The sequence below is a fragment of the Antechinus flavipes genome, chromosome 4 (genome assembly GCF_016432865.1).
Source record: "Antechinus flavipes isolate AdamAnt ecotype Samford, QLD, Australia chromosome 4, AdamAnt_v2, whole genome shotgun sequence".
Classification (NCBI taxonomy): Eukaryota; Metazoa; Chordata; class Mammalia; order Dasyuromorphia; family Dasyuridae; genus Antechinus; species Antechinus flavipes.
The window spans coordinates 281,897,179-281,920,093 of record NC_067401.1 but is presented as its reverse complement, the minus strand read 5'-3'; the positions used below and the strand labels follow the sequence as shown (position 1 = coordinate 281,920,093).

General features: G+C 33.8%; 1 protein-coding gene across 2 annotated transcripts in view; it reads left to right on the top strand.

The window, feature by feature from the left end:
• The first annotated feature begins 6,184 nt into the window (after positions 1-6,184).
• BVES (blood vessel epicardial substance) overlaps positions 6,185-22,915 on the top strand; it is a 68,689-nt gene continuing 51,958 nt past the window's right edge. The window contains exons 1-4 of one of the 2 annotated variants that reach the window (XM_051997457.1): positions 6,185-6,435; positions 7,292-7,417; positions 21,385-21,621; positions 22,713-22,837. In XM_051997457.1, coding sequence (XP_051853417.1) covers positions 21,396-21,621; positions 22,713-22,837 — 351 coding nt within the window. In that variant the 5' untranslated portion in view covers positions 6,185-6,435; positions 7,292-7,417; positions 21,385-21,395. The remainder of the gene's footprint in view (positions 6,436-7,291; positions 7,418-21,384; positions 21,622-22,712; positions 22,838-22,915) is intronic. The other variant, XM_051997456.1, reaches the window with a different exon arrangement.

Genomic DNA, 22,915 nt, shown 5'->3' with positions numbered 1-22,915 from the left:
TTGAATTGAAACAATAGAGCCATATGTATGGTATAACCAATTTATTTAGAACAGCTAAAACAAGAAATTTAATTTTACCTTTAAAAGAAAACAAGCTTGACTAAAGCCTTTGGATGATGTTTCTTAGATGCGTAGGATTTTCATTTGTTTCTTCAAATATGCAGTATATGTTAATGTTAATAATCCAATCCAATTCAATAAATCCTTACTGAGTGCCTATTATATGAATCATAGTGTTAGACACTGGGGGGGCAGGGGAGAAGCAAGATGTGTTCAGGAAATTGTGTTGAGAGTCAGCATCATCTTTTTTTCTGAATTGTTACTATGCCATTGCTTTCTTGTATCTAGTCTATTGTAAAATAAATAAATAAATAAATAAAAACCATTCATTTATGTGATGATACACCAATACATCATTGGATTTGTGATTTCAAATATGTGGATATTCCCTTCAGTAATAAAGATGGCATCCCATTCATGAAGGCTCAGCCCAAATGTCCTCATCCATGTTGTTTTTCAGTCATTTCAGTCATGTCCAACTCTTTGTGATCTTATTTGAAGTTTTCTTGACAAAAGGCCATTTCCTTCTCCAGCTCATTTTACAGACAAAGAAACTGAGGCAAGCTGGATTAAGTGATTTGTCCAGGGTCACACAACTAGTCTGAGATTAGATTTGAACTCAGGAAGTTAAATTTTCCTGACTTCAGGTCTTCATCCATATTCCTCATGTTGTCACAGGGTGATCCCAACTGGAGATCTTCTATTTATATTAAGAGGGTGCCAGTGGTGATCATGGGTTATCCATTCAGTTATCCCTTCTTCTTCTAATGTACAATTCATCTTTTCTTTTATAGTCATAGATTTCTTTTATTACATCATTTGTACCACTTTCTATGTGTCACTCTTTGTTTACAAGTTGCAGCCTGCTCAAGTACCCCTTTTCTATTGTTTTTTGAATAACTCTCAACTTTATTTCTTTGAAGGTTGTATTTCCTTATTTTGAGTCATTCATTATTACCAAAGAAAATCTATTAATTAACTTAAAGTCAATTGTTAAAGTTAACTAGAGCATCAGATTTTCCTCAGACTGCAAAGGCAAGTTTCACTTGGGATATATGTGGTTTTTAACTTTGGGGGACATATGGTTTAGCAAGAAACAGTTACATGAAAATTTATCCACCTGATGTACTTTAGTAGAAATTGCCATTTCTGATCCTAACTTTGTAAGTCTAGCAAGTCAGAATCAGGACAAAAAGAATTCAACTGCATTTTTATCAAGAAATTCATCCTATTATTTTCAATAATTATTTCCACCCAGCAAATCAATTTTAAACAAAAAACAAAGTCCAAACTAAATTAAGTATTTGACTGAGACAACTGTTACATTGATTCCACACATACACACAAATGTTAATGTAATTTCTAGAGATTCTTAAGTACATAAAAGGAAGAACTAAACAGAAAGCCCCTGCTTTAGTGGTCAGTTAACAGTGTGTGTCTGCCTGTCTGTCTAGAAGTGAGTGGTTAACTGAAAGGGGTTATATAAAAGTAAATTCTTGGGAAGATACAATTCTCATATATTAAAGCCAGCAATTTCAGCTTGATTCAAATGTCAACTTGATTCAAACTTAGAAGGATGTATTCAAGACAGCAAAGGAGTATGGTTTTGTTCTTACTATACAGGGATTTCAAAACTTTTTTTCTACTCTTAAAACAAAATTACCTCTCAATCTTGTTTAATTACTTCAAAAGTACACTCCTTTTTCAAATATGAAGTCTCATCAATTTTCTTTTGTTCAGTTGATGATGGGATAAAGTTTCTGGAAAGATGGTAATAGAAATAGCTGCTTATGTCAAAGTTATACCAGTTACTTGGATTTGACAGTTTCTATAACCATAATAAATTTTTCTTATAATAATATGGGAAGCTTATAACATTGGTGTTATCCAGTTTGAGGTGAGATTCTGATTATATTTTCAAATTAATCATACTCAAGGTACATCATATTCCATCAAAATAAATGTCCCAATAGTTGGTTCCAGAGAACATAAATATGAGCCTTTGACACATAGATTGATAGCATTATATAATTAAAGCTGGTAGAAACTTTATAGGTCATCAATTTCATCCTGCTCATCTAAAAGATGAGGAAATTGAGGTCCAATGAGGCTATCACATAGCAAGTAACTGTCTGAGGCAGGATTCAAATCAAGTTCTCCCTGTGTTAGCACATAGAAAGATATAAACAGTAATGGACTGTAAATGTAAATGTAAAATCCATAAAAGACCTGCAAATGATAGAGAATGAAAGAGATGAAGGGAAATATAAAAATAAGAGAATGAGAGACAGAGACAGTGAGATAGATATAATGTTGACATAGTCAATAGACAACAAACCTCAAAAATCATGAAGATCTGAGTTCAAGTTTCACCACTGATTCATACTGGCTTTCTGATACTGGGCAGATCACTTAACCCATCACTGGGGCAACTATTTAAGACTGAGTTGAAGAACAGGTGCCTCGTTATATTAATAGTGGGATTTTCCATGCAAAAATCATCATAGTTTTGAACAAAAAGGGTCATTCTATCTCTGTGTGGGTGTTGGCAAGAATGGTCCAGAGGGACTTATAATTTGTGTGAAAGCTGCTTAATGAAAAGTGTTAACTCATCCTCAGTTTATTAAAGGGTTGCTGAAGCACTGAAAAGTTATATGATGCACTCACCTAGAGTTACATAGTCAGTATGTGTCAGAGGAGGACTCGAAATCAGCATATTGTATCTACTACAAGTATATTTTTGATCTTCATGAGAATTTTTCTGATATCTCTGGGGGCATATTTGAATGGATTTGTTTTTGTTCTGTATAATATCAGAGGACGTTAATAGACTTTTATGTTGCCAACTAATGAGTTTTAGGGACCAACATATATGTTTCAGTTTTTAACAATACCAGTGGATTTCTACTTATTGTCTCTTCCTTTTTCTTCACCTTCAAATTTCCTTTCATCTTATATTCATGTGCCACCTTCTACAGTCTCAACAAAATTAGTAAAACCTCTTGGAAAACATACTGTTTTAACTTCTTACAGTGCAATTTTGTTCTTGATTATGATCCGAGTTCTGCCAGTGGATTATGATACTGGGCTCACGAAATGGTTTAGCAAGAAAGTTTAAGGTCAAATACCCACCTTATAATATTTTCATCTATTCCAACCCATCTTCCAATGTCCCAGATAGTGCTAATCCATGGCATTTGTATATCCTAAGCAAGGTTTGAAAAGTGTGTTCCCATGTCTTAGAAAAATGTGACCTTTGCCATGTTATTGCCCACCAAAGGGTTAGAACCTTCACTATCAATATAATCAATCAGCCAACAAACATTTATCAGTATTTATTCTGCCCTTGGTGCTACTTTCAAGGAACTTATATTCTCCCAGAGAAAATAAAATGTATACACAAACTCAAATACAAAATATAGATATAATTTAAAAGGGGATAATTCTAGCATTTTGGGTGGGAAGTGAGAGTGGGATTGGGCAAAATAGAATGGAGTTCTTGAGCTGAGGTATAAAGAGAATTAGCAATTCTAAGGGGTAGTGGTGGTAGTGGTGGTGATAATTAATCCATTCCAAGCATAAGGACATTCTATGTAAGGGTACTTAGATGGATGACAAAGTATAGTGAATAAGGAGGGAAGGAGGAGAAGAAACATTAAACAGAGGAGCTTGTTATTATCCTAAAGGAAATTGAGCTTTCAAAGCTTCTTGAAAAGAAGAATATGACTTTAACATATTTAACATGTTTTGGTCTATCTGCCATCTGGGGGAGGGGGTGGGGAGAAAGAGGGGAAAAATTGGAATAAAAGGTTTTGCATCTATCAATGCTGAAAAATTACCCATGCATATATCTTGTAAATAAAAAGCTATAATAAAAAAAAAAAAAAGAAAAGGAGAATATGACTGAAATCATGCTTTAAAAAAACTCATTACAAAATAAATATCTCCATCTCATGGAATTTTTATGACAGTTGTATCTTATAAATTAATACTATATAATACAATAATATTAATAATATCAATAATAATTAATAGGAAAAAAGTGTTTCTCATTATATTCTTATATATATATTATTATATACCTATCTTACTCATGTCTAATTCCCAACTGAGGCCCCAAAAAGGCTTTTCTGTGGCTTGGGCTGAAGAAAAATGGCAATAAGTTACTAGTCAGTTTATATGGTGTGGTAAGCATCTTTAATATTCTTGGGCTGCAAGGATGTTTGGCTCATATCATGGACCAAAAGAGCTCTGCACCTTCCTCTTGAATCTGCTTTTGTGTCCCAGAGTTGGTATCAAATAATATAGAATATTCCATTGAGAGGCAATGTATCACAATGGAGAGGCACAGAGTATTTCCTCAATAAATGCTCATTGACTTGTGATCTGAATGTAGTAGGAAAAGTGCTGAATTTGGCGTCAACTGACCTGATTTCACATCTTCTCTTCTATTTACTCCTGTATGACTAGGTAAGTCACATAACCATTCTATTCTCTAGTCTCTGACATTAGAAGGTCATATTAGATGATCTCTAGGGATTTTTCACAGCTCTAAATTTAGGATCCTCCTACTATGCCTTCTTCCTCTAAATTGTTTTAGTGCTACCCAGAGATATCTTGAAAGAGATGAAGGACTAAGAATAAGAATCAAAAAAGTGTAGTAAACCAGGTTATGTATTTAAAGACATCAAGTAAGCTTATTAGCTTTCAAACAATACTTTCATGAGATTTGATTGAAGATGATTCTCAGAAGGAGGGATGATGGATTCAGTAAGGAGTTGGTCAAAAGTAGAAAATGTTGTCAATGGAGTTGGAGGGAAAATGAAGATGTATTCCATTTCCTATTATGACTTGTGACCCAACTTGGGTTACCCAAGAGAAGAGAATGCGGATGCCTCAAATAGGTGAGGAGGAAACAAATACACCTCAAGATTTATATTGGTTACTTTATCTTACAGAGGCAACTTGAACTAATGGCCAGAATATTGGCTTTGGAGTGAGAATGACTTGGGTTTAATTTCTGCCTCTCAGGAAAAACTCTGTCTGTCTGAATATAGATTGAAGCATTCTCTCTCTCTCCCCACCCCTTCTCTCTATATGTCTCTCTGTCTCTCTCTGTCTCTGTCTCTGTTTTTCTCCCTGTGTGTCTTACTCAGTATGTCTTTCTCTCCTTTTTCTCTTTTCTTTCTCTGTTTCTGTGTCTCGGTTTCTCTGTGTCTCTGGTCTCTTTCTCTCTGTGTCTCTATCTCTATTTCCGTTTCTCTGTCTCTCTCTGTCTCTCTGTCTCTGCCTCACTATGTGTCTCTCTCTGTCTCTGATCTCTCTCTGTCTCTGACTCTGTGTCTTTGTCTCTCACTTTTTCCTCTCTCTCTGTCTCTATCTTTCTCTCTTACTTTTTCTTGAGGGTTTTTATTTTTACTTGAGTGGGAGATCTATGTTTTCTTTTACAACTTAACTTATGGAAATGATTGCATAACTTCATATATGGTTGTATTGTAAGTCGAGAAAGAAGAGAATCTAGAACTCAAAAATTTAAAAACATTTTTTTTTGTTTTGAATGTAACTGAGGAAAAATATTAAATAAATAAAATAAAATAAATACCATGAAAAAAAATTCTCTCTCCTTAGAAAAACATCCGGTTATAGGCAAGTGCTTTAATTTCTCTTAGCATTACCGGAGGGGGCGGGTGGGGGGGATTATATCTGAAAGAAATAGATAAGTAGCCAATCTGCATCTATTGAGGGAGTTCCATAAATCTATAACGTGTCAAATCCGAAATTAATAAAGCCACAAAACTTGCAGCAGCATATTCTTGTCTCCTGGGGCTACCAGGTTTTGCCAGCAGAAGCTCCCGGCGCAAGTAATTTGTTTGATATTCATTTTTCTGATCTTTGAATAAGAATGAAAGCAGAATAGAGAAGGGGAATGAGTTGAATCGCAGTAAAGAAAAGTCGTGCGGGAGAACAATTGCGCCCCTGTCCGATACCTCTGATGCGAGCTCCCTTCCAACTGTCCTTCCCTCTAAGTAGTTCTAAGCTGCAGGGCTCAGTGTCTCCGCCTGCCAAGCAGCTCGGCACTTGCAGCTGTGGGCGCATCTGGGGGGCGCGTGCGCCGTGACAGCCCGTGCCCGGGCACTGTCGCCACCTCCTCCCGGCTCCGATGCCTATTTTAGAACTAGCTGCGCCCAGGAGCAGGGGCTGGGGGGCGAAAGCAAGGGGCTGAGCAGAATAAAGTGGCTGAGAACAATCACCTGCAGAACCCCAGGAGAGCTAGCGCCGAACCTTGCGCCCCGGATTCTGGGAGCGCTTGATTCGCTTGCTCGGGGAGAAACTTTGGCCCATGTGAGCTCGGTTTTCCGTGGCAAAGATCGAAAGGTAAGAGCTGCGGGGCTAGGGAGAGAATCGCACAAATTTCAGTCTCTTTCTCTGAAGTCTTCCCAATCCTTGCCCCGAGGGAAGGGGGTTATTTGCAACTTTGCAACTGGTTGTTGAAAATTGGAAACGAAAGTTGGAGGAGCTGGGGGTTTAAGAATAACTTTTTCTAAGGACTCAGAAGGGAAGGTCTGTGCCCTTTCTCTAACCAGGGCTCTACTCACGCCCCAGACTGCCCTTCCTGGGGACTCTGCTCCTTTCTTTCCTTCCTATGTTCGGCGATGCATCTGACAGCTCTTGTCTAGGCTCCACAGCCCCAGTTCTCGATCGTGGTACCCTCTTTTCCCTGTGTCCTTTGCTCCCAGGGGTAACCTCGGAATCACCGCAGGTTTAAATGTTAGAGGACCGAGGCCTTGCTTGGCCCCTTACTACTTGATTGATTTTCTTGGACAACGGTCCCGGTTTTCTCCCTTGTAAAAATGGATTGGACCTCTAAACATATGGCCTTTTGGCCACGTGCCCAAATTGATGGCCATTCTGGATCTCTTGTATCTAACCATTCCTTCAAACCCTGATTTTGAAAGTACTTCTGTTTCGTCTAAGAAGTCTTGATGGAGCCAGGAGCAAGAGGTTTTGCCAGGGTTTTCAGTTTAGATTCCCCCTTCTCCCCTCCTTCCCTCCCTTCCTCCCCTTCCCCCCCCCCCCCCCAGGAAAAATAGAGAGTGTTCTAGCCAAATCTAACTAGCAGAATGCAGCTTTCCTTGATGTTTTTGGGTTTTTTTGTTGGTTGGTTGGTTTTTTGGGTTTTTGGAGCTCCATTGCTTTACCAATCCGGCTGCTCTTTCTGCCATCCCTCTAGGCTCCACGAAAACTACAGGTCAGGGAGGAAACAGCAATTTCATCCTCTAGCAATCACAGAATTTCAGAATTGAAAGGAACTTCAAAAGCAGCTATTTGGGCTTCCCTCCGGAAGAAACAAGATAAGGTAAATCTTGTGTGAACTTACATGTGAGTTAAGATCTTCAGTAGAAACAGCTCCCTTTGGGCCTAAATTTTAAGGCGTTTAGTAACAGTTAGGTAGTGACAGCTTTGAAACTACACGATCTTCTTTGAAGAACAGCAGTGAAATACCATATGTAGTGACACTCCTCCACTCCTTCTCAGAAAGGTGTGCAAAATTTAGTACAATTTTCAGAGAAACAAGTAATCCTAAACTTTTGTAAAAGGATTTTAAGTGGCCTCTTCTCCCCCTTCCATATTTCTTTGCGTTTTTGTGTTCACTCAAGTTTTAGGGGTAATTTCAGTTTGGATTTTTTTTTCTCATCCACAATATCTTTTGACATAGCAGATATAAATCTGAAAAAGTAGATAATTTGTTGCAATAGAGACTTAAGATGAATGGGGATGATGATAATCATTTCTTGACAAATCCCCCAAAGTCTGCCATTTTAATAACCAATCATTTCAATTGTGTTTAACAATTGAATAATGTAGCATATTGTCAGAGGCAGAAAGATTGGGAATGGGGAATCTTATTTTACTTTTAAATTGCCAACTTAGTAAACCAGGAGGGGAGAGATCTGTTCAATATTTATGGAGGGCTGGGAATATGAAATTTCTCTAGGACATACAGTTTTTGTAACAAAAACTTATTTAATAAATGCTTATTAAGACAGTTGTGCACAGGAGCACCATTGTTTTTAGTAACTCACTGGTATTGCCGCATCTCTGGGCTCAATAACTTGAAGTTTATTGGTAAGGTAATTATAAATTACTATCAAGTATCTGATCTCCATCGATAGAGGGAGTTTCCGCACCAAGGTTTTTCCTAAACTGATAAAATCATAGGTCAGATTAAAAAAAAAAAAAAAAAAACCTTCCTCCCCCACTCCCCATGTACGTTGTACACTTAATCATGGTTTTTGGTGGCTGGTAGGAAATCCAAGAAATTTAAAAGAAAAATCCTGTCCAGCTCCTAGCACATAGTAGGGATTTCACAAATGTGTGTTGACTTGACATCATGTGTATTCATTCGAATTTATTATTCCTATTGCTATATTTGTGTTCATACTCTCTTAAAAAAATGTCTTGTCAATTAATATATTAAGATGTTTAACACTTGGTGTAGCGCACTTGTTGGTCTCAGGATCTCTTGAAAATTTTTAAGGACCTTCCAAAGAATTTTTGTTTATGTGAGATATATCTATCCATGTTTGTTGTATTAGATATTAAAAACATTTAGTATTATTATGAAAATAATTTTGACCTTGGATATCTTCTGAAATAATCTCAGAAGTCCTTGAGAGTGGATAGCATGCTATATCTAGTCATGAAGGTCTACTCTATTTAAAAGTGTTTTATAAACTTTATTAATAACAATAATATTTTACAATGATGATTTTAATAATTTTAAAAATAAAAATTTAATAACAATAATGATAATATATGACAGAAATATAGATATTATTAATAATACTACCAGTGTCATTTAGGACATATCATGAAATGTCTCAATTTCTTCATCTGTAAAAGTAATTAGAATGAATTAAAAAGTTGTCTGGAAGAAAGCTCTTGGAGCATTATAAAACATTTGCCAATGTGAGCTATTCAAATGCACAATTTTGTATCATTTTATAAATATATTCATAAAATATATTTAAATTATATTTGTGTGTAGGTTTTTATGACTATATCTGTATAACATATAATTGATTAAAGATTTGCATTTTCCATTCACCAATGGATATTACTTTCCAAATTTGCACATTGTTGTATGCTAATAAGTACTTTGGTATTTCCATAGAACTTTTCTGAAAACTTAGAGTAAGAAGCAGCTTTTTAAATGGTTTAGTTGACTTGCATAAAGTAGTTTTAAAACTTGTGTTGTCCAGTCAGATTACATTGATATTCCTACCCCCTTGAATTCTGCCATGAAGAGAGTAATCTTGGGACTATAAAAGTCGGATCAGCTTTTGTGTTGTTGAATTTTCATACTTTAAAACATGAGAATTTATAATTGGGAATTTGATAGAAAGCAAAGGTTGTGACTCATCAAATAATCTGCTAGCAATGCCACCTGTTCAGTTGTTCTGTTTTATGTTTTTCTATAGTTACCTAAAAGATGGGAGTAATACCTTTATGACTTCCACAGTTCAATATTTTTTGAATTTACAGCTATAAATCAGAATTCTGCTGGAATCACTTTTTTTCTGGGAGAGACAGAATTTGTGCAAGACTGGTGAATAGTCTGTGAATATTCTATATTTAATTGTTAAGTAAAGAATTAGTGCTAGGTTGGTGATTCTCCATCACAAATCAAATACTATACTTTGGCATAGAGAGAGTCTTAAACATGTTTCTATGACTCTACCCCCTGGGAGGTCACTTAGTGAAATTAATTTTATTGACTTTAATTTTAAGAATGTATGCTATCTCACTTTGTTAAAGTAGTGTAGTGAATGGACCACTGTATTTAAGTATTTTCTTCAACATTTGTAATCTTAGGTAAATGGCTTTTTCAAGAATCAATTTCCTCATATAAGTAGGAATTCTGATGCTTACAATAATGCTCTTATTGTCATAACCCTTTTTGTAAGGAGATGTAAAAATATGAGCTGTCATAGTTATTGTTAAAAATTGGTTGGTGTAAGCAATGGTGAGAAGAAAAAAGGTATTTAAAAATTTTAATGACAATAATGATATTATATCATAATGATCAAAAGCTCAACAATACCTTCCCTAAGTGGTTGAGAGAATCCCTAAGAGAGGCTAATTTGATCTACAGAGACAGATTAAAGAAATTCTATATCCATTTTCTTTGCATAGTCTCAGTTGTGGCAATTAAATGCAATCACGGTATAATCCAACTTTCTTTGGATTGATCTTTTAATGATTTCCTTTGTGTAGCAAATTATATCTTTATCATGCTATAACAAATCATTCCCATATAAAAATCCCATCCATTTCTCTCTAGGATAAGCAATGAAATCTTTTGGAACTTGATGTTCTGTTTTTGTTTCTTCTTTAACTTCAGTTATTCTGGGTTTAGTTTATTTTACTATACCTTTTTAAGCAATTGCATCTTAATCTTCAGTCTTCTATCAAAATAATATTTCCTATAAATAAAATTAATTCACAGTAATCAAGGCTTCAAAATATAATGTCTCTGTAGCCATGCCAGAATTCAATTATTTTAGAGATTAAAGAAATCTGTTTTTGTTTGTATTTGAAAGTTTGTTTATCAGGGAAGAAATAAGATTTCAAAACCCCTCTTCAGGAAATCTAAAATAGTTTTTTGTTGCTATTAACACTGATTACAACTTCATCTGATTTTTCAACTGTTTAAAATATGCATTTTTGTGCATAAAGCAGATATATGTTATATATTACATAAAAATAGTGTACTACATCATTGACAGTTTAAAAGTAACATTATTAAGAATTCCATATCAGACCTTCTGAGATTCTACTCAATACAAGTTCATTTCTGCCAGTCATCTGACTCAGTTAATTTTACTGGCATATTGTAGTATAGATTCTGATCTTCTTTATGTACTTTGTTGATAAATGGAATCATCAGGATGTCCACAAGGAAGATATGGCAATCAATCATCATGTGGCTGATAGTTTTCCTTGTCTATTCTTAATTCAGCATGAAGAAATTAGTAAACTAAAGTACCATCACAGAAATATGTTAGTAAAAATCATCGATCACAATGAAAACACTTCAGCTCTTTCTTACTTTTCTTTAGCTACAGCTAGAATGTGAATATCTGTTATTTTTTCCCCAAGATTTTTTAAAATGATTATTAGGAGAAAATTAAGCCTAATGTGGGGGAGGATTTGCTAATAGGAAATGCTTCATTAGCTACCACTCATGTTGTCAAGCATATTTAAAATGTTTTCCTGGGTTGATCAGAATCAATTTATGAACTAAGGAGTCTGGTAATTAGTAGAAAAGAAATTAGAATTTAACCTCAGGCTTTTTTCCTTCCTCAAATTATAATATTTGGATGTTTTGCTATTTTCTAATGGGATTATTTTATGTTTTAGTCACTTCCGTGTTTCTTATCCTTATGCTAGACATTAAGCTCTATGAGGATCTTATCTAAATTTATTTATCTCCATGTGCTTAACATAATATTTTGCAGATGTTACAGGTTTAATAAATGTTTATTGAATTACAGTAAAGGGAACTGCATTATTTGTATTTGGCATAATAATATGAGTTTCATTAATTAATCCTAGGGTAAAATAAATCATTGGATAAATCTTGGTAGGAATTCATTTGTTTTAATATGGACATTTAAAATGTTTTAAGATATCTTTTTTTTTCTATCAAATTGATGTTTAAGTCAGCACTAGCCTTTTGTTAATATCATTATATATTTGAGCTTCATAACTATGCAGAAATTAGATATTTTTCTAATATATATCAACTCTAATGATTTTTCAGTAGTTCATCTATTAAATAAAGAATTTATATTCTAAAGTTAGTTAATTATGTTTCATGCAAATTTTGCAAAAGCAGAAAATAAGTTTTTCAACATTTAAAGAAATGTGGAATTCTTCCAAAATTTCATTTAATTCTAATGATAAGCTCTTATTTTTCAGCATACCTAACTTATACTAGTTGCTCTATTTCTTAAATTTTTTTTGCATGTTTTCAGTAATAGAAAGAGACAAAGTTGTCTAATGGAAAAACATATATTATGAACTAAAAGAAATATTATAAACTGTCCCCACTGGAATAATTATTTTTCTGAAATAGCTACATTGATATTTTAGGGCTTTTCCTCTAAATCAAGTAGTTTTTGTAATGGATCAGAATTCATAGAGTTCATAATAAAACATTTTCATTAAAGAGAGATAATCCACAAATGATAAAGGAATCAGCAAATGGTGCCACTTGGTGTTGAGTTTTATATAAGCAAGCTACCGACTACATAGATTTCCTCCAAACCATATTTATTAAAGACAACAGTATTAAAATAAATAGTAGGAAATCTGAAAAATGAACATCAAGCTGTGTTAGATTGAGAAGTTAATTTGGTTTAGGCAATTAGTAAAGACACAAGCTTTTAAAAAAAATTGTTAAATAGTCATGTACACCAAAATAAGATATTTGGATTCCAAGAAAGAATTTCTGTTTTTTACATCAATAGACTTCTAATTACAGATAATTTTGATCTACTCATTTTATAATTTTTATTAAATCAATACTCAAATTATATCTTTAATTTTATAATTTATAAGCCCTTATTTTTCCAATAATTGTTTGCTTGGTATCTTTTAATTTTTTTTCAGTGACTTCTCTATCTCTATACCTAGTCAAGCCCTTCTTTGTAACAAAGAACAGCTAAGTCAAATAAACCAAATCTCTAGTTGTGTCTGACTATATATTGTTAAACTATGAATCATGTATTGTAATGCCAGAAAAACTGAGGCAAGATAGAGATTAGAGAGTTTTTAATATTTTATTTGGATTTTTGAAAGAGAGAGATTTTCTGGGAGAAAGGATCCATTTTGGTCCTAGGGCTGATGTTTTTAAAGCATTCAGCATCAGCATCAAATGTGAGATTCCAGTGAGTTATATATAGCAATCAGGGGAGACAAAGGCAAGGGGTGGAGTCCGAACACTCAAAGTGGGAATTTCCAAGAAGGGACCATCAATCCGGTTCTAACAGGTTAGGGGTAGGACCATAAATTCTCATAAATTGGGAGTGAAGAGGGTAGTTAGTTAGAGACAGAAAGTCTGGTACTTAAAGATAGAGGATACCAATTAGGGATCTGAGATAAGACATCTAGAGTTTTATCTTTTGAAATGCCAGAGTGGCCAGATCACTACAGCCCCAATTATCTCAGCCCTAATGAACAGGAAAGGGGGGTTACAACCAGGAGTATTGAGGCAGAACAATTTAGGGAAACTGAGGCAGAACAATTTAGGGAAACTGAGGCACAACAGTATGACCTCTGTCCTGGGAAGAGGGAATTGGCATATGGTGTAGAAATATGCTTTTTAATTTCTGAAATATAGAGAAATCTATACTTGGTAAGTAAAAAATGATTTAGTAAGGGAAGGAGAGTCCATGGTTCTGAACCAATAAAAAAATTTGCCTTTATAAAATATATTTTTTGAAAATAATTTAATTAAGGGATTTTGGCTGCATGAAACATTTGAAACTTTGCTTTCCCAGCTTTATTCTTCTGAAGAATTTATAATTATAATGTAACCAGTAAGTGAACTTCATTAATTAGCCTTTTACAATTGTCTGGTCTTCCCTTCCCCTTTCAGTGAATTAACTTATTTTAATTATGTAATAAATTAACAAATTTGTGACTCACTTCTTTATCTATCATTATTATTTTTTCCTGCTATTAATTTTTTTGTGAATTTAAGATGTGGTTTATAAAAGAAGCAGAGGATTCTTTTATTAGTTAGACTGTGGCCTTGGAGTCCGAAAGTCCTAGATTCAAATTCTGCAATATACAGACCAGCTGTGTTACATAGAAAAACCATTTAACCTTTTAATGCCATAGGTGGTTCTCTAAGATTAAATGTTACAGACTAGTTGCTATTCCACATGGAAAAAGGTAGATTTCTACAGATTAATGAAAGCACAGGCTCATAATGTTATGTCTTGTTAAAAAAAAAAAGAGAGAGAGAGAGAGAAAAGAAAAGAAAAAAAGAGGACTGATATCTTGGTTGCAAAATTATATTTAAATTCTCTTTTAGGCAAATAGATGACATAGAGGATAGAGTAGTGATGTAAAGTTAAAAAAAAAAAAACTTGAATTCTAGCCTCAGATACTAGATATGAGACCCTTTTTGTTTCTATTATTCAGTCATTCCAATCATATTCAATTAATTCTCTATGATACCATTTGGAGTTTCTTTGGTAAAGGTACTAGAGTAATTTGCCATTTCTTTCTCCAACTTATTTGACAGATGAGGAAACAAACAAGATTAAGTGACTTGCCCAAGCTTACATAGCTAACAAGTATCTGAGAGTGGATTTGAGTTCAGGTCTTTCAATTTCTGCACCCAACTGTTCACCCTAGCTGCCCAGGTGATCTTAGAAAAGTAATTTAACTTTTATTTGCCTCAGTTTCCCTAACCATAAAATGGGGGTGATAATAATAGTACCTACATCCCAAGCTTGTGAATTTCAAATGAGATACTATTTTAAAGCACTTACTACAGTTTCTGGCACACAAAAAAATAGGAATTTAATAAACATTTGTTTCCTTCCTTCTTTTAGTACTTTTGGCTACAATAGATACCCCACTTTGAGCAAAAATGGGGCAGTTGAAATTCATATTTCCAATGATATGTGAGCTTCTGTCACTTATTCCCTAACAATTTATCTATAACTTTCTCTCTTTTTTTTTTTTTCAATAAATTTTATTTTATTTAATAATAACTTCGCATTGACAGAATCCATGCCAGGATAATTTCTACACGACATTATCCCTTGCAATCACTTATGTTTCGTTTTTTTTCCCCTCCCTCCCTCCTCCCCCCCCCCCCCCCAGGATGGCAAGCAGTCCTATATATGCTAAACATGTTGCAGTATATCCTAGATACAATATATATTTGCAGAACCAAACAGTTCTCTTGTTGCACAGGGAGAATTGGATTCAGAAGGTAAAAATAACTCGGAAGAAAATCAAAAATGCAAATAGTTCACATTCATTTCCCAGTATTCCTTCTTTGGGTGTAGCTGTTTCTGTCCATCATTTCTCCAATGAAACTCAGTTAAGTCTCTTTGTCAGAGAAATCCACTTCCATCAGAATACATCCTCATACAATATCGTTGTCGAAGTGTATAATGATCTCCTGGTTCTGCTCATCTCACTTAGCATCAGTCCATGTAGGTCTCTCCAAGCCTCTCTGTATTCATCCTGCTGGTCATTCCTTACAGAGCAATAATATTCCATAACATTCATATACCACAATTTACCCAGCCATTCTCCAATTGATGGGCATCCATTCATTTTCCAGTTTCTAGCCACTACAAACAGGGCTGCTACAAACATTTTGGCACATACAGGTCCCCTTCCCTTTTTTAGTATCTCTTTGGGGTATAAGCCCAATAGAAACACTGCTGGATCAAAGGGTATGCACAGTTTGATAACTTTTTGGGCATAATTCCAGATCGCTCTCCAGAATGGCTGGATTCGTTCACAACTCCACCAACAATGCATCAATGTCCCCGTTTTCCGCATCCCCTCCAACATTCATCATTGTTTTTTCCTGTCATCTTAGCCAATCTGACAGGAGTGTAGTGATATCTCAGAGTTGTCTTAATTTGCATTTCTCTGATCAATAGTGATTTGGAACACTCTTTCATGTGAGTGGTAATAGTTTCAATTTCTTCATCTGAAAATTGTCTGTTCATATCCTTTGACCATTTATCAATTGGAGAATGGCTTGATTTTTTATAAATTTGAGTCAGTTCTCTATATATTTTGGAGATGAGGCCTTTATCAGAACCTTTAATTGTAAAGATGTTTTCCCAGTTTGTTACTTCCCTACTAATCTTGTTTGCATTCGTTCTGTTTGTACAAAGGCTTTTTAATTTGATATAATCAAAATTTTCTATTTTGTGATTGGTAATGGTCTCTAGTTCATCTTTGGTCACAAATTTCTTTCTCCTCCACAAGTCTGAGAGATAAACTATCCTATGTTCCTCTAATTTATTTATAATCTCGTTCTTTATGCCTAGGTCATGGACCCATTTTGATCTTATCTTGGTATGTGGTGTTAAGTGTGGGTCCTTGCCTAATTTCTGCCATACTAATTTCCAGTTATCCCAGCAGTTTTTATCAAATAATGAAATCTTATCCCAAAATTTAGAATCTTTGGGTTTGTCAAACACTAGATTGCTATAGTTGACTATTCTGTCTTGTGAACCTAACCTTTTCCACTGATCAACTAATCTATTTCTAAGCCAATACCAGATGGTTTTGGTGACTGCTGCTTTATAATATAATTTTAGATCAGGTACAGCTAGACCACCTTCATTTGATTTTTTTTTCATTAATTCCCTTGAGATTCTCGACTTTTTATTGTTCCATATGAATTTTGTTGTTATTTTTTCTAAATCATTAAAATATTTTCTTGGAAGTCTGATTGGTATAGCACTAAATAAATAGATTAGTTTAGGGAGTATTGTCATCTTTATTATATTTGCTCGGCCTATCCAAGAGCACTTAATATTTTTCCAATTATTTAAGTCTGACTTTATTTGTGTGAAAACTTTTTTGTAATTTTGCTCATATAATTCCTGACTTTCCTTTGGTAGGTAGATTCCCAAATATTTTATGCTATCAACAGTTATTTTGAATGGAATTTCTCTTTGTATCTCTTGCTCTTGGATTTTGTTGGTGGTGTATAAGAATGCTGAGGATTTATGGGGATTTATTTTGTATCCTGCTACTTTGCTAAAATTATGAATTATTTCTAATAGCTTTTTAGTAGAATCTCTGGGGTTTTCTAGGTATACCATCATATCATCTGCAAAGAGTGATAGTTTGGTTTCCTCATTGCCTACTCTAATTCCTTTAATCTCTTTCTCGACTCTTATTGCAGAGGCCAGTGTTTCTAATACAATATTGAATAATAATGGTGATAGTGGGCAACCTTGCTTCACTCCAGATCTTACCGGGAAAGGTTCCAGTTTTTCCCCATTGCATATGATGCTTACTGAAGGTTTAAAATATATGCTCCTAACTATTTTAAGGAAAAGTCCTTTTATTCCTATGCTCTCAAGTGTTTTTATTAGGAATGGCTGTTGGATTTTATCAAATGTTTTTTCTGCATCTATTGAAATGATCATATGTTTATCTATAACTTTCTCAATTAAAATCTCATTCCCATGTCCATTTGAAGCATGGAGATGATCCAGAGTTCTTAATGACATGTCAATGAAATATAAGGTTTAGCAGAGCCTGCCAAGGTAGAAGGGCTTCAATTCTAGACCCATGGATGACCAAACTATATGTCTGTTCTTAGAGGATCAGCTTGGCTAAGTGGGCAAAGACTTATTATTGAAGGGGGCTAAGGTGATGAAGTGTTATGGTCATTGGCTAACACAGTGTAAGGGTTTTGTGCTACATAGTTAAAAGGATCCACACTGATGAAATCAAAAATTCTTGCTAAGGAAATTAATGGGAAAAAAATGCGATTGAAGCTATACCAGACCTAAAACTATATTATAAAACAAAGAATATCAAAACCATTTGGTACTAGCTAAGAAATAGAGTAGTTGATCAGTGGGATAGGTTAGGTTCACAAAACACAATAGTCAATTGTAATGACCGCGTATTTAAAATCAGCTGGAGTCAGGAATTCAGGTTAAGGGGAAAATCTTCAATCTTTATTGAAGTGAAGAGGTGAATAAGGATTGCGATAGCAATATGGGCAAGAAAGATTGCAATAGCAATATGGGAAGCCAGCTAACAGAGAGAGATCTGAGCTGAGCAAACCGTTGCAATGGCAATGCAAAAAGTCTCTCTTTCCCCTTCCTTTTCCACTCCCCTGCCTCCACCCACCAAAATCGTCATTTCCTATACAACACATCAGGACTTGCACAAAGAGTGGACGGGGGCCATTCTTTCTCCAAGCTTATATATTAATAGAGTATGGTCCAATTACTATTTAGCCTCATGTGCTTGGGACCTCAGTGCATCAACTCAAGCCTCAGCCCATTAGTCAATGACTATAATAATCTACTGTTTGATAAACCCAAAGACCCCAGTTTCTGGGATAAGAACTCATCTTTTGACAAAAATTCCTGGGAAAATTGGAAAATAGTATGGCAGAAACGACATTGACCAATACCTAACATCCTATCCCAAGATAAGATTGAAATAAGTTCATGATTTAAACATAAAGAGTGATATTATGAACAAATTAGAAGAACAAATGATAGTCTTACCCCCCCCCCCCCATCCCTGATCTACAAAGAAGGAATGAATTGGCCAAATAAGAACTGAAATATCTTCTGGAATACAAAAATAGATCATTTTGATTATATTATATTATGTTAAAAAAGGTTTTGTACAAATAAAACCTAGAAGGGAAGCAATAAAATGGAGAAAATTTACATTCAAAAATTCTGATAAAGGCCTCATTTCTAAAATATATAGAGAATTGACTCAGATTTATTAAAAATCTAAGCCATTCACAAACTAGACATAAATCCCCACCTAGCATCCTATATCAAGATAAGATCAAAGGATAGTTTACCTCTCAAATCTGTGGACAAGGAAGGAATTTGTGGCCAAAGAAGAACTTCAGTACATTATTGAATGCAAACTGATACTTTTTATTATATTAAGTGAAAAAGGTTTTGTTCAAAGAAAGCCAATGCAGACAAAATTAGAAGGGAAACAATAAACTGGAAAAAAAATACATTTAAGGGTTCTGATAAAGGACTCATTTCTAAAATATATAGAGAGTGGACTCAAATTTATAAGAATTCAAGTCATTCTCCAATTGATAAATGGTCAAAAGATATAAACAGGCAATTTTCAGATGAAGAAATTAAAACCATTTCTAGTCATATGAAAAGATGCTCTAAATCATTATCGATCAGAGAAATGTAAATTAAGACAACTCTGAGGTACTCTCAGATTGGTTAAAATGACAGGAAAAAATAATAGTGAATGTTGAAGGAGATGTGGGAAAACTGGGACACTAATACATTGTTGGTGGAATTGTGAACTGATTCAATCATTCTGGAGACCAATTTGGAACAATGCCCAAAAGGCTATCAAATTGTTCATATCCTTTGATCCAGCAGTGTATCTACTGGATTAGATCATAAAGGAGGGAATGGGACCCACATGTGTAAAAATGTTTGTGGCAGCCCTCTTTGTAGTGGCAAGAAAATAGAAACTGAGTGGATGCCCATCAATTGGAGAATAACTGAACAAGTTATGGCATATATAGAACATAGTAGTTCTATAAGATCAGCAGGATGATTTCAGAAAAGCCTGGGGAGACTTATATGAACTGATGCTGAGTGAAATGAGCAGAACCAGGAGATCATTATACACAGCAACAACAAGATTATATGATGATCAATTTTAATGGACATGGCTCTCATCAACAATGATGTTATTCCGCATTGTTCCAATGGTCTTGTGATGAAGAGAGCCATCTGCACCCAGAGAGAAGACAGTGGGAACTGAATGTGGATTACAACATAGTATTTTCACTCTTTTTATTGTTGTTTGCTTACATTTTGTTTTCTTTCTAATTTTTTTTTTTTTTTACCTTTGGGATCTAATTTTTCTTGTGCAGCATGATAATGGTAGAAATATGTATAGAAGAACTGCACATAGTTAATATATATTGGATCACTTGCTGACTGGGGGAGTGGAGAGGAAGGGAAAATTAGAACAGAGGGTTTTGTAGGGGTGGATATCAAAAATTATTCATGTATATATTTTGAAAATAAAAAGCTATAATTTAAAAAAAAAAAAGAATTCAAGCCATTCCCCAATTGATAGTCAAAGGATGTGGACAGACAATTTTTATATGAAGAAATTGAAACTTTCTAATCATAGGAAAAGGTGCTCTAAATCATAATTGATCAGAAAATGCAAATTAAGACAACTCTGAGATACCATTAAACACCTCTCATATTGTCTAAGATCTCAGAAAAAGATAAGGACGAATGTTGGAGGAGATGTGGGAAAACTGGGATATTAATACATTATTGGTGGAATTGTGAACTCATTCAACCATTCTAGAGAACAATTTGGAACTATGCCCAAAGGTGAATACCATTTGATCCAACAGTATCTCTACTGGGCCTGTATCCCAAAGAGATCATAAAGGAGGGAAAGGATCCCACATGGGCAAAAATGTTTGGTAATGTAAAGAAACTGGAAACTGAATGTCTGCCCATCAGTTGGAGAATGGCTGAATAAGTTATGTTATATGAATGTTATAGAATATCACTGTTCTATAAGAAATGATCAGCAGAATGATTTAAAAGAGGCCTGGAGATACTGGATCACAACACTGCATTTTCAGTGCATTCAGAGGGATGGAAGGAAGAGAGGGAAAAATTTGGAATACAAAGTTTTGCAAGAGTGAATATTGAAAATTATCTATGCATATGTTTTATAAATAAAAGGCTTTAATATATATGTGTGTATATATACATATATACACACATACATGTGTATATATATATATATATATATGTATATATATACATCTTTGCTAATTCAGCGTACTTAAATGTACCTTAGGAGGTGCTTGCACTATATTCATTTCACAGAAGGACTCATTATAAAGATTTCTTTTAACATAAGGAATATAATGAGATTCCTTTATAACTCTTTTTGTATTATATTTTTAATTTATGGACTAAAACAAGCTTTTCCATAACATAGTACAATAAAAAGATTATTATATATGAAACTGCAACTCTACTATGCATAACTTGCTATTTATTTCAAATATACAATAAAATTATCATGCAGATTTCTTTTTTTTTCCTTTCCTATACACATCGTAGAGTTGCCTACCATTTATGTGTGCATGCATATACACATACACACATACATATATATATATATATATATATACATGTGTGTAAAATTATTCTGTACCTTTTTTTTATTTATCAGTTCTTTCTCTGGATGTAGGTAACATCTTTCTTCATATATCCTTTATAGTTAATTTGGATATTTATAATAGTCAAAATAACTATAATTGGAATTCTTTTAAATTTTATTTTAAAGTGTGATTTAATTTATAACAATTCAACTTTTAAGAAAATTTTCAAGATAATCATTTGAGTAAAATGAGGCATAAATTATTTCTATGAATGTCAAATGATAGCTTTGTTTCTAAGAAAGCAAGGAACTCTTCTGGAGTCTTAAATAATATAACTAAGTTTTAACATTTCTTTTTTTTTTTTTTAACAGAGTTTTTCACAATGAATCACACAGATCCCAGTTCACTGAATGAATTAACAACAAGAGGTCTTATTTCTGAATATGAAAATCTCATACCTGTGCTTGCCAATGGAACCACTTGTGAAAACTGGAGAGAGATACATCACCTGGTTTTCCATGTAGCAAATATCTGTTTTGCAGTGGCTTTGGTTATTCCAACTACCTTGACACTTCATATGATATTTCTTAGAGGGTTGTTAACTATAGGTAAGATAAATATTATATTCTCATTATTGTGGCATGGTTCTTGATTTGACCAATTTATATTTTTGACTGGTTTATACATGATGAAATGAAATGAAAGATTTTTTTATCTCTGGGCAATCTAAAGAGTCAACTGAGGTGCTTAGGATCCTCAATACTTATTTATCCCTTTGGAAAAAGGCACATGTGTTTGTGTTTTTTGGTCATGTTCTATACTTTCATCATTGTAAGAGTTGCATAAAATGTTGAACATTGTGACTTAACCAGGTCATACATTGGGTCCTATTAATGATATTCAGAAATGTCAGATGACATTCTTAAATGAATCATTTTTGTTTATTGTTGTTGGAAATTAAAATGTCTCTGTTCCTGTTCTTGTTCATATAGTCATATGAATTTAGCCTTTTTTGGATGTTCCTTAAATTAATTTTTTAAATCAATTCAAATTTATTTTTTCTTCCTTCTACTTCACTCTAACACCATTTGAGAGAGAGACAGAGGGAACCAATGTAACAAACATATAAAACTGAGCAAATAAATGTCTATATTGGCCATGTCCAAAAGAAAATTATATGTTATTCTGGACTTTGAGTCTATCACCTAATTGGTCATTGCAGTAATCAAAATTCTTAAGTCTTTTTTTTTTTTTCAAAACTGCTTTATGGTGGTGTTTTTATAAATAGTATTCTTCTCATTCTGTTCTCTTCAGTCTGTACCAGTTCATACTAGTCTTCTCAGATTTCTCTGAACCATGTTTTTCATTGTTTTATGATACAATAATATCTCATTATATTCATATATCGTAAATTTTTAGCTATTCCTCAGTTTCCAGTGTTATCAATTGGAAGTTTTAATTATTCATTAAATCCTTTCATTCAAAATTGAACAAAGCCTTACAAGAGGAAAATTGTAGGGCATATTCACATCAGTAACAAAACAAAATAAAATAAATGCAATGTTTCACACTTATACAATGTTTAAATGATCTAAATTATCTGTCCTGTGTTTATTTCCTATTAGAGAAATATTTTACATGCATATTGAAGTTAAACTTGAAATTTTTTATAATTTATCTTTTACTTGTTATTTGACAGGATGTGCTCTTTTTATTGTCTGGGCTACACTCTACAGGTGTGCTTTGGATATAATGATCTGGAATTCTGCATTCCTGATTGTCAACTTGTTGCATTTTCTTTACCTGTTGTACAAAAAGAGACCGGTATGTAGTTCCTCTCATAGGGTAAAAATGAGCGTAAGTTTAATGTGAATTTTGAACAGTATAGAGGGCTGGAACTCT